Source organism: Diabrotica undecimpunctata, chromosome 9 (assembly GCF_040954645.1).
Source record: "Diabrotica undecimpunctata isolate CICGRU chromosome 9, icDiaUnde3, whole genome shotgun sequence".
Taxonomy (NCBI): Eukaryota; Metazoa; Arthropoda; class Insecta; order Coleoptera; family Chrysomelidae; genus Diabrotica; species Diabrotica undecimpunctata.
In genome coordinates, this window is record NC_092811.1 from 23,316,449 (window position 1) to 23,334,261 (window position 17,813).

The following is a 17,813-nucleotide window of genomic DNA, read 5'->3' on the forward strand; positions in this document are numbered from 1 at the left end:
CAAGAAAATAGCTTCAGAACAATATTATAGATGATTTATTAAAATGTAAAATAGCAGCTCCTTGAAATATCCTATATTGATTATTACTTGGGTACCAGGATTTATCACCAGGAAAGATAAATGGAAAACTAACACAGTGTATATCAGTACAACGCAAAGTCAAACAGGGTGACTCGTTAAGCCCACTTCTCTTTAATATAATAATGGACGAAATATTACAAGCAGTACGTAAAGGACTTGGTTACAGAATGGGGAACAAAGATATTCAAGTATTATCTTATGCAGACGACGCCGCATTAATCACCGAGACAGAAGACGAGCTCCACAGTTGAACACAAATCTTCAATACAACAGCCAAGAAATACAATATAATAATATCAGCAGAAAAAACCAAATGTATGACAACATCTAAACACCCACTACGATGTAAAATCGAAATTGATGGGAAAATAATAAAGCAGGAAGCAAGATTTAGATATCTGGGAATAGATATAACTAGTTACGGATATGTTGAAGAAGAAGTATGACAACAAAGCTTAAAAGCAAGTAAAGTGGCGGGATCTCTTAATGACATAATCTTGAAAAACAAACACCTAAGACAAGTCACAAAAAGAAGAATCTATAAAGCAGCAATTAGACCTATATTAATATACACGGCGGAGGCAAGACCTGACACATCTAAACTGAGACGACTACTAGAAATAAGAGAGATGAAAATACTCCGACGAATATCAGGAAAAAGTCTGTTGGATAGTTTCTTTATGAGCCGTCTTCTACCGAAGGTTGGCGACCATCAAACGATAGGTTTCTCTGTTTTGTGCCGCATGTATTATGTTCGCAGCTTCTGGTATTTGAAACCATTCTCTCAAATTTCTTAGCCAGGATTTTTTCTTTCTGTCCAAACCTCTTCTACCTTCAATATTGCCTTCCACGATAAGCTGTAGCAGACTGTACTTATCATTACGGAACACATGGCCCATGGTTGGATAGTTAGAGAAGCGAAAACATAAGAAAAGCATGCAATATAGAAGACATAAATGGATGGGTGACAAAACGGAAACAGGAGTGGAACGAACACATTAGTAGAATGACTGAGGATTGAGTACGAATAGCAGGAGATAAGTCACCAAATGAACGAAGAAGTATTGGCAGACCAAGAAAAAGATGGTGCGATAATTTAAACAATTTACGAGGCTAATTTTGAATAAAAAACAGGCTTTAAAGCCTACCTACAAGAAGGAAGAAGAAGAAGAAGATTGTTACTTGGCTCTGTAAATGTAAACAACTCTTTAATTAACTTTTTAAACAGCAAATTATTATTATAATTCTCTTAAAAATGTTTAGTTTTTCTTATTAACTTTTTTTTTAAACCATTTGTATAAATTCCTCCTCTCCGTGAAATAGTGTTGTGTCTTATATAAATTAATGCCTTGATAGGTCTCTAGGCGAGAAGAGTGTGTCCCTGTTCTCTTATTATCGATTTATTCTAACTTTGTATTAGGGCATTTAGGTAAATTATAATGATGTATACTATGTTATTCCTTTTGTATCTGGCTGTATGACGGTAAGTCTAAGCCAAAAAAAATCCATGAATATGTTTCTCCTTGATGTCTATTCGTATTTGTTTCATTTTATTTAATAGAATGCTTAAAATTATCACTTTACTGATATGTATTAAAACTGATTTGGCCACTTTCCAAAAGATAAGATCGTACAAACAAGCTAATGTGAGATTTTTGGCGATTTTTCTATTTTTGATAACGTCATATTACATAATTTACGTAAAGACGGTTCCTATCTAACCGCCACTTTATCATTTTTGAAAACTGCCAAAAATATAAAAGGCGTACAACGTGAAATTTTTAGGTAATATTGTATCACAGTACTACTTGTGTTAATAAAATGAAGAATTCTTTGGTAGCTTTGTGCATCTGCTTAACAATTTTTAAAAGTAATGCTCTAATTTTTCGAGGTTTAAAAGGTAATATAACTTTTATACATAAATAAGCCGACATTAGTAGGTAGTGATTTTATTATATTTTATATTCTCTAATAATATTATTTGGTTCCCTTACTAATATTGACTTTTTTCTCTTATTTTCTTGTTTTTTCTAGCAATTGCTTTACTTTCAGTAAATCACAGTCATTATTATTAGTGAAGTTAAAATCGTCAGACTTTACCGCATTTATTATTGCAATATCCTTGTCATTCTTGTAACACTATTTCCCATTGTCTCATCACCATTTGTTTCAGATTCTCTCTGATAATATCTTTCAACCTTTCATTATGCCGTTCTACAATATTATGCCATATTTAGTGTTACCTATAGCACATTGCTTATAAGATGGGTGTCACTATTATATAGTCATTAATGTGTCGTGTGTGTTGCTATTTCAACAAAGACCATCTATCACTTGAACAATTAAGCGATTCCTTATCAGTAATTTATTTATTTCTGTTTTTGTTAGTGTCCATGTTTTATTTACCTAAAACACTGCTAGTCGTATTACGTTCTCGAAAATTTTAATGTTGGAATCTCATGACAGATTTTTTAACATAACAGTTAACGTTACAGTTAAGTTGTAAACAGATCTGTTTTCCATTTTCTTTCCCTCTTTGTTTCATTTTACTTTGTTATTACTGCTTAGCTGTTGCTCCTAGATCATTAAAATATTTATCAATTTTAAAGTTCAGATCATTTGTATTAATATTTTACCTTATTCGATTTTGTTCCTGCTTTAAAACGACAAACAAATGTATTCTTTTTATGTTCGTGTATTTTTGGACACAATTTTATTATTTTGATCACAATTTTTGCTTCTTTAGCCGCTATGTCTGGCACACAATATTTTCTTATTTAGTTTTGGTTGTACAAGGCGGTATTTATACAGATTCGTAAGCATTTTAAGTATTTCTATGTCAAACAATCCGATTTACAATTCTACGCGAATAATTAAAGCATAAGCCTGCTTATGATTTTTAAAAATGTAAGGTACATATCAATGGTACTCTTTCAATACTGTTCAAGCACTGGATGAATGGTTAATATTTTAAGAAATTATATATTTTATGGGCCTAAAACCAAACTAGTAGTAACCAATTATTTCTTAGGCGCGTAGTAATAATCTTTACAATTAAAGATTTTTACAATACGCCGAAAAAATAGTTGGTTACTCATCATCATCTAGCATTAAAAGTCCACAGCTGAACATAGGTCTCATCATCGTGTTTCCAACTCCGTCCATTTTACTGCACTCTCATCCAGTTTTTATTTCTTCTTAAATCTATATATATATATATATATATATATATATATATATATATATGAGACGAGTCTTCTACAGCTGGCGCCCTTCTCGCATCCTAATTTCCAGCGTTTTCTGTCGAAGCAATCTTCAGTTGTTAAATCTCTGGCGGTCATTGCATCGTCGACATCGTCGACATCGTCTCTCCAGGATCGTCTTGGTTTACCTCGTTTTCTTCTAGTTGGCGGAGTCCATTCTTTTATTTTTTTTCGCCATCTATTTTCAGGCATTCTCTGAAGGTGTCCATACCAGTTAAGTCTTTTGGCTTCGATTGTGTCTATTATGTCTAGATCGATTTCCATTTCTCTCCGAATATCTTCATTTCGCACCCTATCAAGTCTAGTGAGCTGGCAACATCGTCTCCAGTAGTTCATTTCCATGGTCTTAATTTTTGATTTGTTTCTTTGGTTTATTTCCCAGAGTTCGGCGCCGTACAGCCCAATACTTTCTATTATTGTTTTATAGATTCTTCTTTTATTTTCTTTTGTTATTTTTTTATTCCATAATAGTCCGTGTAGCTGTCTGGTGGCTGATCTTGCTTGGCCAATCCTGGAGTGTATTTCTTCGCTACTTCCTGCTTTTGATGTTATTTGGACTCCCAAGTATTTGAAATTGTCTGTTGGTTTTATAGTTCCCATTTCGATTTGTAGGCTTTCTGGTTTTTCTCCTACAACTAAGTACTCAGTTTTTTGTATATTAATTGTGAGGCCCCATTTGGTATACTCATCTTCCAGTTTTCTAAGCATGTAGCCTACATCACTCTCGTCTTCAGCTAGAATGGCTTGGTCGTCAGCGAAGTGTATCGTGTACAATCTATCATCTCCGATTGGGATGCCCATATTGCAGCACTTTCTTCTCCACACTGAGAGTGCCTCATTTAGATATATTTTGAAGAGTGTAGGTGCTATGCTCTTAAATCTTAAGTCTTATTAAATCGTCAGCCTATTGTGTAGGTGATCGACCAACTCTTCTCTTTTCTTACCTTTGTATCCATTGCAATAACCTCTATGTTCATCACTTTCTGTTATTGTAGCTATGTGTCCTGTCCATCCCCTTTTTGGTCTGGCTATTCTTTCAATCACAACAGTAAGCTTAGTTCTTCTCATAATCTCTTCGTTTTTTATATCGCTTCATTCTTCTCTGTGACTCTCAGTTTGGTAGTGGAGGTATTTCTGCTCCGTATGTCAACACTAAAAGACACATTGATAAAATAATTTTCTCTTCAGGCATGTGGACAGCTCACTTTTACCAGTTTTCTTGGTAAGTCAGCTATTAGACTGCCTTCTTTAATTCCGCAGCAGCATGCGACTCCGAGACATATAGCTTTATTGACTTTGACTTCCAGGCTTACCCTTGTAACGATGCTACTATAGAATTACTTAACAGTTGACGGCATTTCAATAATTCGCTTTTCTTTGTTTTCATTTTAAACTTTTCCATGTCTCTTCTATTGTTTATACATATTTTAGGTTAGTTTAATATAGCCTATGTTTATGCAAATCTTTATCGCACACTTTGGTATAATATTTAAAAATTTTTCGTTTTCACTTAATAAATAAGCAATTTATCTTATTATTTAAAAAAAAAGGGAAAAAACCAAACGCATCTAACAAAAAAAATTGATTTTATTTAAACTTCAAATAATCTCTCTAATATGTGTTGTTTCTTTTATTAATAAAAGATTATTGTATAATAGTACGTAGATTCTCAATGTCTTTTTTTTGTATAAGGTATTTTGTGTACAACAACTATGTAAAAGTTTTGTTATCTTTCAGTGTTGATCTATATAGCTATATGTAGATATATCTTTGACTATTATTATTATTTGATCTCGGTGTATAGTTTCTTTTTCCGCTCTGTTTCTTAAATTGTTAATTTCTATTGTTCCCTTTTGCAAGCTCCTTTTCAAAACTTTCATGTTCTATTGTTTGTTTAGTTTTTTTTTCTGCATTGTAGTTTCTTGTCTTCTACGTAGTTTCTTATGTTTGGCCTGTAAAGAAAATTCAGCAAAAGAAGATGAAGTAGCTGAAATGAAAATATTACGGTAGATGTGTTTTAGGATCAGAAACGAATTGATTATGGACAGGACTGGGGTGACTAAGATTTAGGAACAAAGACTGCAATGGTTTGGTCATGTTAAACGTAGAGATCAAAACTATGTGGGTCGAAGAATAGAGCTGTTAGAAGTTGATGGAAGAAGAGGTAGAGAAAAACAGAGAACGAAATGAAAGGATTATGTGGCGGAGGACTTAAGATAGAAAGGTTTAGGTAAAGAAGACTCGATGAAGAGAAATGAGTGGCAACGAGAAGAAAGGCGGCATCTAAAAAGGAAAAAGCTAAGGAAGAAGACGAAGAAATTACTTATGTATTTTTTTAATGCCTTTGTGATTATCTTATTTATTTTATTTGGCCTCATACAGCAGTGCAGCATTCTTTATCGGTTGTTATTTCTTATATATCACCGTATCTTCCTAATGATTCTTTGTATGTTTCATTGTTTTTGCCCCCACCCTGACAGCAATTAAAATTACCCTATGCAAATTGATCCTTTTGTATTTTTTATGACTTATGACTTGTGAATATTCCACCTATAATTACTTAGTAATAAAATCCATTGTTATGTTTGTTTTAGATACTAAATCAGTGCAGCAGCCAGTTCTGAGTGTTAAATTAGAGACATTTGAAAATAGTCAATATTATATTGGATTTGCATTTAAAGTAAGTTATTTGTAAAACATATATTAATATTCTATTTTATTACTATTTTAATAAAAATAAGCCACAATTAAAGTTTAAAATAAGTTTATTTGCCCAAAGCGTATCATTCGCGTTAAGGTCATACTTCGATTTGGTTAGATCAGGCCTAAAACTGATATCATTCGAGTTCTGTTAAACCATTAGCGCCGAGAAAAAAACATTCTTTTTATATGCAATAATTTTATTTAAAACTATGTGAAAAACACTTATTTTTCTTAAATATAAGCCGAAATAAAATAAAATTCTTTCTTTTTTGGAAAAAAAGGTGGTCCCATATGAAACCACTAGGCGTTTTGCAATATCAAATATGGAAAAAATTCATTAATTTGTTTCATTTGTATGAAAAAGTTTAAAACGTAAAATACAACGCCCAACGTTTTATTTTTCCCAAGTCCAAGCATTTTAGGGAGCTGCGTCGATGAGGTACCTACGGAAATATTGGCCAGTACCATTTTTTGGAACATATGCCAACTCGATAACTGAAACAAATTACCCATATGTTTTTGTTTATAGAGATATTGCTCTTAATTTCCTACCAAGATATCTTACTGTCCATGAGATTAGTTTCTTCTAAGCTCTTATTATACTGCGAAAGAAGATATGGTCCTAGGTACTTGTGTAGTCTTGCTATCTTTTGCAGAATATCTTTCTATATTTTTACCAGCTGAATACTTAAATAATATATGTTCTTACGACTGTTACAATTTTTTGTTCCCACAACGAACGTATTGAATACCAGTTTCCTTATTCAATGTCAAACAATATTCCCGTCGTGCTCTTTTTTCCATCGTCTTTTTGGAAACATATGGACAATTTCTAGGAGTTGTATTCCTCATAGTGCCCGTAACCTTGTATTCATTAGCTTTGAGAGTACTTAACAAGTTTGAACTGGTGAATAAATTGTCAACGAAAAACTTGTATCTTAGAGATTCTTTGTCACTCAATTCTTCGATCATCTGTACCATAAGAATTGTTGTTTTTTCAAAATATTTTAATTATTCTTTATTAAATCTAAGGTTTTTTCCACTTTGTACACTACACCTTATAGCCAAATCGTACAGGCTTTTTTCTGATAAATTGTTCCCATAAAGCCGAAGGTAGCGTATAATTGATTCATCGTATGCTATATTTTTCTTCTCTTTCTTTCTCTTCATCTTTGTAAGACAAAATGCTCTATGAACGATGTTTTAACGTATCTGCATATGGTTATCCTAACTTGCTGCTCGATCTGATTGTGCATCTTCTAGTCGTTTAGAGTCTGCAAATACAACTTCCACCCCTGAATGGAGTTGATGAACATTCAACTTATCTGTATACCATATACATATACCAAATCTAAAGCTTCCTTTAGGGTCAGTCGACTAAAATTATAAAAATATAAGTTTTGACTTCATAACCGCCTAGTGGTTCCATATGGGTTCAGCAATATTTACATGAATGTAATCCGCCGCTTGTAATCTTGATACAAAAATATGTACACTACATTCTATTTTAAGATCTTTTAAAATAAGTAAAATTGATTTGATCTTAGTATTACCAAAAAAAGGTACTGTAAATATACTTCGATTTTTTAACGTTCTTCACTTAAGAAATCTTATAAAACACTGATGGGGTATTCATCATATGAGTCCATATGGTGACTGTAGGCGCTAACGGGATAATTTTTTGTACCTTAAACAAACTTATTTCCTAATTTAATAAAATCAAATTTTCTTGTTTTAGGGAACCTGGTTTGAAGCTATGCAACACTGTAAACTACTTAATATGGACTTAGTTAGCGTTGAGACCGAAGCAGAAAATGATTTTCTTTTTGAAAAGATGAAGTTGTTATGTAAGTATTGTGGGTTTATATAAAACATAGCTAACACAATGGTTTCTGAGGTGTACCATTTTTTAAATTTGTATTTGCAAAATGTGTCACGTTGTCATTATTTTAAAGTTTTTATGTAACTTCACGTTGTTCTTCAAATAATGCACAAAATATTCAGGTTATAAAATAAACAAAGAGGGCAATACATTAAGAGTAATAAATATTAATAATTAATACCCATTTTACTTTTGCACAGAAGGAGTACTCGGTTGTGTATAATTCGTAAAAGTATCTATCTTAGGTGTGTGGCCTATCAGACTGATTAGTATAAAATCACTGCATTTGGTGGACCTGCTTTTCTTTGGTAATGTTATACCCAGTGACTAAAACCAATTATCTAGTGTTATTCCTTCGTTATAAATTTTGTTAAAGAAGGTAATGTTTTCCTCGTCCAAAAGTTTAAGTAGCTCATCAAGGATCTGATCTGGTCCAGGTGCTTGATTATTTTTGGCTTGCTGTATCGCTTTGCTGACTGAATTTTAGTATTCCTCTCTCTAACTTTGTCTGGTTTGTCTTAATAAATACTGTCTTGATGGGTCCTCAGACGAAAAACCAGTGTCTGTGTTTTATTCCTCCCTTATCTCTTTGAGGCACAGAAGTCTGTTAATATTCTAAACCCTAGTTGCACCCAAAATAAAGTTTTAATTTAAATAAGGAACATTTTTTGTGTTAAGGTAAAAAAATTATAATTTTTTATGATATTGCTCTAAACAATCTTTTGTTTTGCTGATGCATAAAGGAACCTTACAAATGGTACAAATCCATTCAGTACGGATTTGCTGTGCTTTAGTACTACATCGGGCACACTTCTTCTTGTTGACCGTATTGGCTGGTGGTGGTCAGAAGACGTAAATCTTACTTCTTCAGGTTACATGTCTACAAAATTCATGTTAAGATTATAATCAACCAAAGCCGTAGGACATGGAATAAACATTTTCGATATATGTTTTTGCCTTCTTTAAAATTAGAAAGAATTTGAACAGACCTCCTATCTTGCCATTTAATAAAAGTTATTCCATCACTTCTAGCAAGATAATCGTATTTACTCTACTTTAATTGCTCATCTTCACGTAATTTTGGCAACTTATTTCTGTTTGACATAACTGCTCCACATGAATAAAATCCGAGGTATTCTAATTTTATTTGTAAGTCATAGGAATTAAAGAACTTATTAAAGGATAAAACATGTTTTTTTTGCTTCAAGTTCTCTGTCAACCTTAGAACTACTTTTTTGCCTAAAGAGTGTTGTACATTGTCTGTTTTGCCTGTATAAATTATATATATAAATATATATTTATATATATTATATATAAATATATAAATTATATAGATAGCCATTTTTATCAGCGAGTGTTTAAATATTACAGCCCCTTTTTATTGGTTTTTTGGACTTCTACCTTTGAACTTTATCATAAACTTATCGATGGCTGTATGAGCTTTTGTTTTGTAGTATTTTTGAAAATTACTTTTCACTTCATTGAGGAAAGGTTGGACTTTATACAGCTTATCATATTCATTCTCTCCTTTTTTGTCATTAGGTTGTTGTCATTTCGATGAATATGACTTAGCAGCCATCCAAATCAATTTACAGGCCTGAGTTTACTGATATAGTCATCATAAAGATCTTTATTTACACTCCAATAATCTTTATAACTTGGCAGTGGTTTTATACCCATTAGCATATTTGGACCAATAAATACTATTAGAGTATATTTATTTTGATTTTTTGGAATTTTCTGTTTTGCATACAAGGTGGTTTCAAAAGTAATTTTATCTAAAATATTATATAAACAGATTAAAAAAACTGTAAGGAGTAAGCAAGATGTCTTCTTTTTGAAACAATTCCTGACATAATCCTTGTTCATCAGTAAAATCTTTTACTGGTAGTATTTTTTTAATATGCTGTGTAGACCATGAAATTGTCTTTTTTGATTAGGAACTTTCGCAAAATTCGTCGGGAAATGAACATCCTCATCACTCAACACATCTTTCTCACTAGGCACATCGTCATTATTTAGTACAAACTCATTACTCGGTGGTTCAAAAGTCTCGTCTTCATTTGAATCATCATCTTGATTACTAGAATTTCCTTAAACTCCAAAGTTGTTAGAATTGCAACTGATATCTTAAAACACAAATTTATGGGAAATATTTCTGGCATGCGTTTTAATCTCATTTATTAAGTTGTTCAGTATAGTGGTACATTTTAGCTGTCGCTGTGCCAAACGATAAATTTATTTTGTTAGGTGGTACGTTTTATGAACCGTTGTGCAAAATGTGACTAATTTTTAGTGGTACAAAAAATGTACCAGTTTACTTCAAAGATTTATCGTTAACAATTTTTTAATGCTAAAATTTGTGATGCCCTTAAAGTTTAATATTTATATTATAGTTTTTTATTATACTAGACAATCTTCCTTATGTTGTTTAGATAATATTACCATATTGTTACTAGCTGTATCCCTTTCAGATTTGAACATAAGTTTTTCTTTAGAACTTGGTAAAATTTAGTGCAAATGATACTTGGAGGTTACTTATAATAGAAAAAATAGTTAAAAAAATCTACGTACACAGTGTTAAAAAAAAGGTACCCACACAATTTTTTGATAGGTTTTATTTTAGGTAATGCAAAATATAAAATCTACCGTGTATAAAAACACAAAAAACAATTTTGATCCTTTGCAAGACAGAAATAAACATTGCATTTTAAACACCTGACTTGAGTTCTACTTTTGCAAGTGCTTCTGCCGCAAAATATGGCTGTAGTTAGCTGATCTACAGTTGGAAAATGCTCAAAGCTATCCAACCTTTTATCTTCAGCTGGCATTGCAGCCCTATAGTTTTGTGGTTTTTTTGTTGAAGGCTCTCTTTCTTCCTCTTCTTGATCACTATTAGTAAAATATCGTTTCGTAGGGGTTGCCAGTAATGTTTCTGCAAGTTCCGTTCGAAAGGATAGGAGATCCTTACGTTTTGGAATATTATTCATTTGACAGTTAGCTCTATATTGCATCCAAGAATTTACTACCGCAATATCTAAAAATGGATTGTTGATCTACGATATTCTCATTGTAAGATTTAATAATATCAAGACATGTTACTTCTACATTTTTTTTTTCATTTTTACACCACCTTTTTACTATACTTTAAGAATCAACTCCAGCTGCATTCGACAATAAAACTACAGACTTTGTGTCCCTTCACTTAACGGCCACCATATTTTGTTCTTTGCAGCAAAATTGTTCACTTTGATCTCTCTAAAGAAGATTATCTGGCACAAAGTTAACTTTGATGCGATTGTTCATTACGGTTCCAGTTCCATATATTTTTAGTTCACAAAACTTATTTATTAAGCGAGGTGTAGTAAAAAATCTATCAAAGTGCAAAAACGATCCTTCTGACAATGATGTTGTTAATCTCAAGACTACAGAAGGTCCAAGTCTATATTCCGCATTTGAAAGAGGAGTTTGTTTTCCTTGGTATATCTCAAAATCGAAAACCACACCTGTTGATGAAGCCAGTACAAAATTTTTTAATCCTACTGGTCGTGGTTTGCCTTTTACATATTGACGTAAAGAGCACCGACCAGTAAGAGCAATGATCTGTTTGTCAATGCTGTAGTTGTCAATTGAAGACATGAATTTCGTACCGCATCTATGACAGGTTGCACTTTCCATAGCCTGTTATTTTGATAATTCTCCGGGAGAGAATTTGTGTCAACAAAGTGAAGACAGGTTGTCAGTTGCATAACCCTATCCCTGGGTAAAGCATCAGATACACTTGATATTTTTAACCCAGCTTTCCAATACCAGGATAAACGAGGATACCGAGTACAACCAAAGAGCAAATGGTCTCCGAACAGTTTTTTGATTTCAGCTGCTGTCGTATTTAATGCTTTCCCTTTTTTTTTTGGACAATGAATACGTATTAGAATATAAGGCTGCTTGGTCAAAAATGTCGTTTGGAAAATATCTTAAAAAATATTTTAGATGAGTTTCAATATTTCCGTGTTGGTTTGCAAACAAATTTTCTTTCTTTGGTTTATCCTCGACACTGGTAAAACGAACGGCTTTTGAACAAGAACATTTTTGTTCTTCTTTTTTTTTATTTTCATGATTTTGCTGTGGTTCATTTTCAAATTCATATAGAATAGGTTCGTTTCTTACCAACTTTTCGTTTGGTGGCTGAATTTCCTGGCAGCTACTATCCGACTCGTCATCGCTCTCTGCCAGAATCCTAGTAGGTTCCTGTAGTTCTGCCATGTAGGGTCAGTATCCAAATCGTCGCTAAAACCTTCTACCTCTGAGTCTTCATCCATCATCCTAAAAAGTTCATCGACATCTTTTTGCTTGTCCAAGAAATCTAAAATAAAAAATAAAAAAAAACACAGTTAGTCCCAACCTGCACAAATGTGTAAGTAGAAATAGAAAGTTAATTTTCTAAAAAAACTATGTTAAAATTTAACAAGAAAAAATTGCAATTATTTGGTTAAACTAATATTAAATGTAACACACTGGTTTAAAAAGAAACAAGCTTCTTTACTATAAAAAACATACTTACGTTTTTAACGAAAATTTCGGCCTTCCATCGTGAAGAACTAATTCGTATAGGTAATGGATTTTGACAAGAGCTATGACCTTGTAAATAACAAGTAAACTTGTGTACTGCATCAGCATGACTCATAGCTCTTGTCAAAATTCATTACCTCTACTAATATCCCGCTAACCCAAAAGCACGTGGTCCAGACATGATTCAACGTTGTTCTGTGATACCTACACAACTATCGTCGCTCGTTCGGAACGTTTAAAATTGCGCTGTACGTATACGAGGGTACGTTAAAAATAGCCTACACAATTGTGTAGGCACGGGTGGAAAGGAGTATGGCATTCGCCTAAGATAATTAAAAAAAAATTAATATAATTACTATTTTTTAGTAGCCCCAAAGTACGATTACAAAAAAATTAGTAACATTGTTTATCTTTATCTATGACTTTAGTTGTTACAAAATCTTTCATTTCATGTTTTAGTAATTTTATATTTCCGACAATTCTGTTCATTGTTATTTGCTGTAGACAAAAACAAACTCGATCTTTTTAATGCATTAAACCTTGTTGAAAGTCTGTAAAAATCAATTTTGTTATTTTAATAAAGTGTAAATTTTATTTATAGTTAACTAGACTACTTCAAACATCCGCAACATTTTGTTTAAACTATATCAACATTTTTTAACAAAAATCTTACACACGTTTTTTAATTCTAGTTGGAGGCGATGATGAATATCGATTTTGGTCATCAGGATCCACTCTCGCTGATGACAAATGGGTATGGATGGGAACAGGTTTACCAATAAAATACTTCCAGTGGATGCCAAAACAGCCCGACAATGCCAGGGACAATGAAAAGTGTCTTGAAATTAGATATAATCCACACGATGGTATCCTATGGAATGACGAAAATCAAAATAAGGACTTACACGTTGTTTGTGAATCTAAAATTTGATAATCTGTAGAATACATATTGTCTTACATTAGTTATCTTTTAGTGTACCTATATAAAGAATTATTTTTTACAATAATTGAATTTTTTTTCTATTAGAAAGTTACCTATCCTTCGTATTTCTCGCTGCTACATATACACTGAACGGCAAAAAAGTGGCCACCTTATAAATTTTCGAAAATAAAAATTCATTGGAAGTTTCATGCACTGTTTCATATTGCGTCTCAATTTAAATATTTATTGCGAACATTTGTTGTTTTCTGTGGTCGCTGATTATCTTCTAAGTTGAAAACATTTAATTAAACAGTAATTTAGCTTTCGACTATGCAAATAATTAAGATATGGTGTTATGTACAGTAGATGTTGGTTGAATTATTGCACTGCTACAAGACGGAAAAAGTCAAGTTTATGTATCCGAAAGGTATTTTAGGTGCAATATCATGCGCCTGCATATACTAACTAGGTACAATAGAATACACCATATACTAACTACAATTCCTAGAACCAAAATAAAATACCTACCAGCTGTCAAAGTTATTTGAATGAAAATTAAAGAAGGATTTTTTTACTGATCATAATGCCTCCTCAGACCATGACACTTCCTCCTTTATATCTGTTAACAGATCTTGTAATTTCCGTTTTTACTTGTCTTTTGTGCTCTCTAAGTACACGATTTCGTGGATCATCTGATTTTACACAAATCCTGGTTTCGTCTCAAAATATGACATTTTGCCAAAAAATTAAATGTTCCAGCTTTGGTGTTAAAGACACCAATTTAAGCGATCAAAATTGAGCTGTCTGGATAACTTTGAAACCCGTAACTGTCTACTGCTGTGTAGTCCTTTTCTCACCATTTTAAATGTAACACTTACACCCGTAGCTTCCAAAAGTTGCCTTTGGAGCTGTGGGTGAAAAATTGTTGGGTCTCTTCTAGCTAATTGGCCAATGAAACGATCGTGACGAGCCATTGTTACTTTTTGACCACTTTGGGTTAGTCTGTTCTTGAGCCTTACTAATTTCTAATACTTAGCAGAAGTTTTTGATACAACGCCCTGTGTTACGCCTACCACTGCCGCTATGTTCTAAGACATTCCCTATTCTACTACACGTATTTATTTTCGTTTAATGTACAACTAAAAAAAATAATCTATAACGTACCGAGCTGTGGTATCTGATTGTTTTATCGGTTTGTTAATTTTCAATAAAAATTTTTATTCTTCGCAACAAACACAAGTTTTTTTCAAAAGAAATAAATATTAGTTTGAAATGCATTGTGATTCCATATAAGTTTGGTTGTGTGTAGATTGCTAACTTAGTAGTAATAAAGGATATAAATAATAAAGGCGGTACTAATAGTATGATCTCACCAAGAGTACTGTAATATTATTTTAATTCGTTAGTTAAAGAAGGTGGATGTGGTTTTGTTACTAATTGATTTTTAAGTACTTTCTTTTTATTTTTAGATTTGATTTGTCACAATTTGTAAAAAAGGTACCACCTTATGATTCACCAAGAATTTATTGGACGAGAGCATTTTAAAGGTTTGGTCTACACATTTTTTTGTTTTTTGTGGAAGCTAAATTTATAAACGAGGCTTTTATTTTTACTGACCGGGCGAACTTCGTGAGATTCATATTCAATATGCTAACAGTCTACATCATAAAAATCATAATTCAATACATGAGAAACAAGAAACTAAAGAAAAACTAAACATAGAAGAAAAACTATTAAAACTAAAAATATGAGGTAGGTTTTAGATACAATATTTGTGTTTTAATTTAATTATCAACTTCGTGAAAACCCAAGTACTGATAAGTTACCGATAATTAATTATTAGATAAGAATATTGTTGAAACGAATAAAACAATCAACTTCCCGTTCGGACGGATCTTGTCAAATTTTTGTTACATTTTGATAAAGTAAGGCATCAGTATTACAGGATGATTCAACCACTATTTAAATATAAATATTAAAAATTTATTTCATGTTTAAAAAATTTTAATACTTCTCAGACCCAACACTTTAAAAATTACAAATTTTCAGAAGTAGTAGATTAAGTAAAAAAAAGACATCATATTTGAAGATAAAGACTGCATATTCTGTAATGGGTCTACATAAAAAAAAACAGAATGAAAAATAACAGGGCGATTCATATACATCAGCTTAAACAGGCCCTAGAAGCTCAAAGCTTCAATGATTTTCTTTTATTTGGTTCTATCTTATGCTAGGTTGTCTTTTTTTCCTTTTTGTGCCAGCTTTAGGATTTATTAATGATTTCGAGACTTCCTGCATCATAGCTACGTGTCCCAGCCATCTTGGTCTTTGAACTTTCGCAATGTTAAAAAATTTTTATTGTCCATATATTTGCATTATTTAATTATTTGTTTTTCTTCTACAGATATGCCCATCTCTTATACCTCCATATATTTTTCTAAGTATCTTTCGCTCCCATCTATCTAGCTTCAGTTCTATGGTTTTGCTTAAGATTCAGGTCTCGCTAGCATAAAGCACCGTTGGTCAGATATCCGTTATATACAGGCTGTTTGAAAAAGGTATATCATAAATTAAATGACGCATTCCAGGGCTAAAAATAAATCGATTGATTCCAACTTATCTTAGTAGAAAAGTCTACACAAAAAAGTTACAGCCCTTTAAAGTTACAAAATAAAAATTGTTTTTTCCATCATCTCGTAAACTACTTAATATTTTGTAGTAAAAATGGACACCTTACATTCTTGTTCTGAAAGCATTTTTCATAAAAAAGAAACAACAAAATCTAAGCTCACAGAAAAATTTTTAATCTCAAAAAAAGGGGAGTGTGCAGCCCTAAATCCCCCCAAAAACTTTGGGTACGTTCAAATCAAATAAATTTTGTGGCATCATTAGTTTAAAACATTATTTTAAAACAATTTTTGCGTCCTATTACTTTTTTCAAAAAACAGTTTTTATTGAGTTACGGCCCTTTTCATTAACCTTTAAAAAATTACGTGCGACTAAATAAATGGCTTAAATGAATTATCAAGTACAAAAAATATTTATAACCTTTATAAATATGATATTACAATAAACGTTCAAAATGACCCCCATTTTCTTCAATACACATTCGGTATCGTTTTAATAAGGAAAACCGAATGCGCTGAAAAATCATATTTTTCTGACAAAATTGATTTGCAGCTTCAAGTATTCTAACCCTAAATTGTTGTTCGTCCTCTATTGTTACAGAATACAGTTTCTCGTTCATAAACCCCCAAAAGCAAAAGTCCATGGGGTTAAGACCTGGACTTCTGGGTGGCCAAGATATAGGTGCGTCACGACCCCTTCCAATCCACCGACCAGGATACTGCCTGCAAAGGTATACCCGGACTTCATTACTGTAATGCGGTGGACGCCATCTTGTAGAAACCAAATATTTGGCCTTATTGCAATATTCATTTCTTCCAAATGCTCTTGTAAATCGTTTGCCAAGAACTGCAAATAATTATCACCATTTAAATTGTTGGGAAGAAATACTGGGCCTATTAGATTTTTATCCACAATTTCTGCCCAAACATTAACTTTGAAAGTCCTTTGATGATGATTCGTTTTTTTTTTGGTGTGAGGATTTTCGTCGGCCCAAATGTGCTCGTTATGATGGTTTGTTATTTCATTTCTACTGAAGGTAGCCTCGTCGATAAACAAAATATTTCTAATAAAATTAACATTTCGAATGTTTTCCATTAACAACCAATCGCAAAATACACTCCTTTTAGGATAATCTTTAACCAATAACTCTTGAACCGTTAAGTGATAGGGTTTAAGCAACTGATCCTTCAAAAGCCTTCAAACCCTTACGTGAGAAACGTTTGGTTGAGCAGCTATTACCCTTGTACTTGTTCCAGGGACTTCTTCAATGATTTCTAAAATGTCTTCATCAGTTGCATCCATTATTGGACGACCACTATTGCCAGCAAATTTTAGATTTGAGTTTGTTCAAGAAAGGGTTAAGAGATTTTGAATTACTATGTCTGTCTCAATGGAGAGACTCTCTAGATCTTAATTTATTATATAATTTTTTTTATTATATATTATTTAAAACAACAATCTATATTTTATTATAAATAACACCCTTGATGGACATTTCCTACTTGATTAGTTTTTAAAAAACTACCCATCATTTGCCTTGAAGATCTTGTCATTTCAAAACAATTTGTACTTCCCTCTATAGTTTTTTCATTCACGTGGTGCTTAAAGAAACAAATTTATGCCTTTCAGAAGTACTACTACTAAGTATACAGTGTAAATTTTTCTGTAAACGGCAACTCTGTTTAAAATATAAACATCGAATCTTCCTGTACACTAGCAACGTTATCGTTTTTAAACAAAACTATAAAATATACGAGTGATGCAT

The 17,813-nt window shown here is 32.2% G+C and overlaps 1 protein-coding gene across 1 annotated transcript; it reads left to right on the forward strand.

The window, feature by feature from the left end:
* The first annotated feature begins 1,822 nt into the window (after nucleotides 1-1,822).
* On the forward strand, nucleotides 1,823-13,460 carry LOC140451442 (perlucin-like). Its single transcript, XM_072545249.1, has 4 exons — nucleotides 1,823-1,981; nucleotides 5,939-6,024; nucleotides 7,786-7,894; nucleotides 13,191-13,460. Exons 1-4 carry the CDS (start codon nucleotides 1,903-1,905, stop codon nucleotides 13,427-13,429), a joined length of 513 nt encoding a protein of 170 aa, XP_072401350.1. The 5' UTR covers nucleotides 1,823-1,902; the 3' UTR covers nucleotides 13,430-13,460.
* The last annotated feature ends 4,353 nt before the right edge of the window (nucleotides 13,461-17,813 follow it).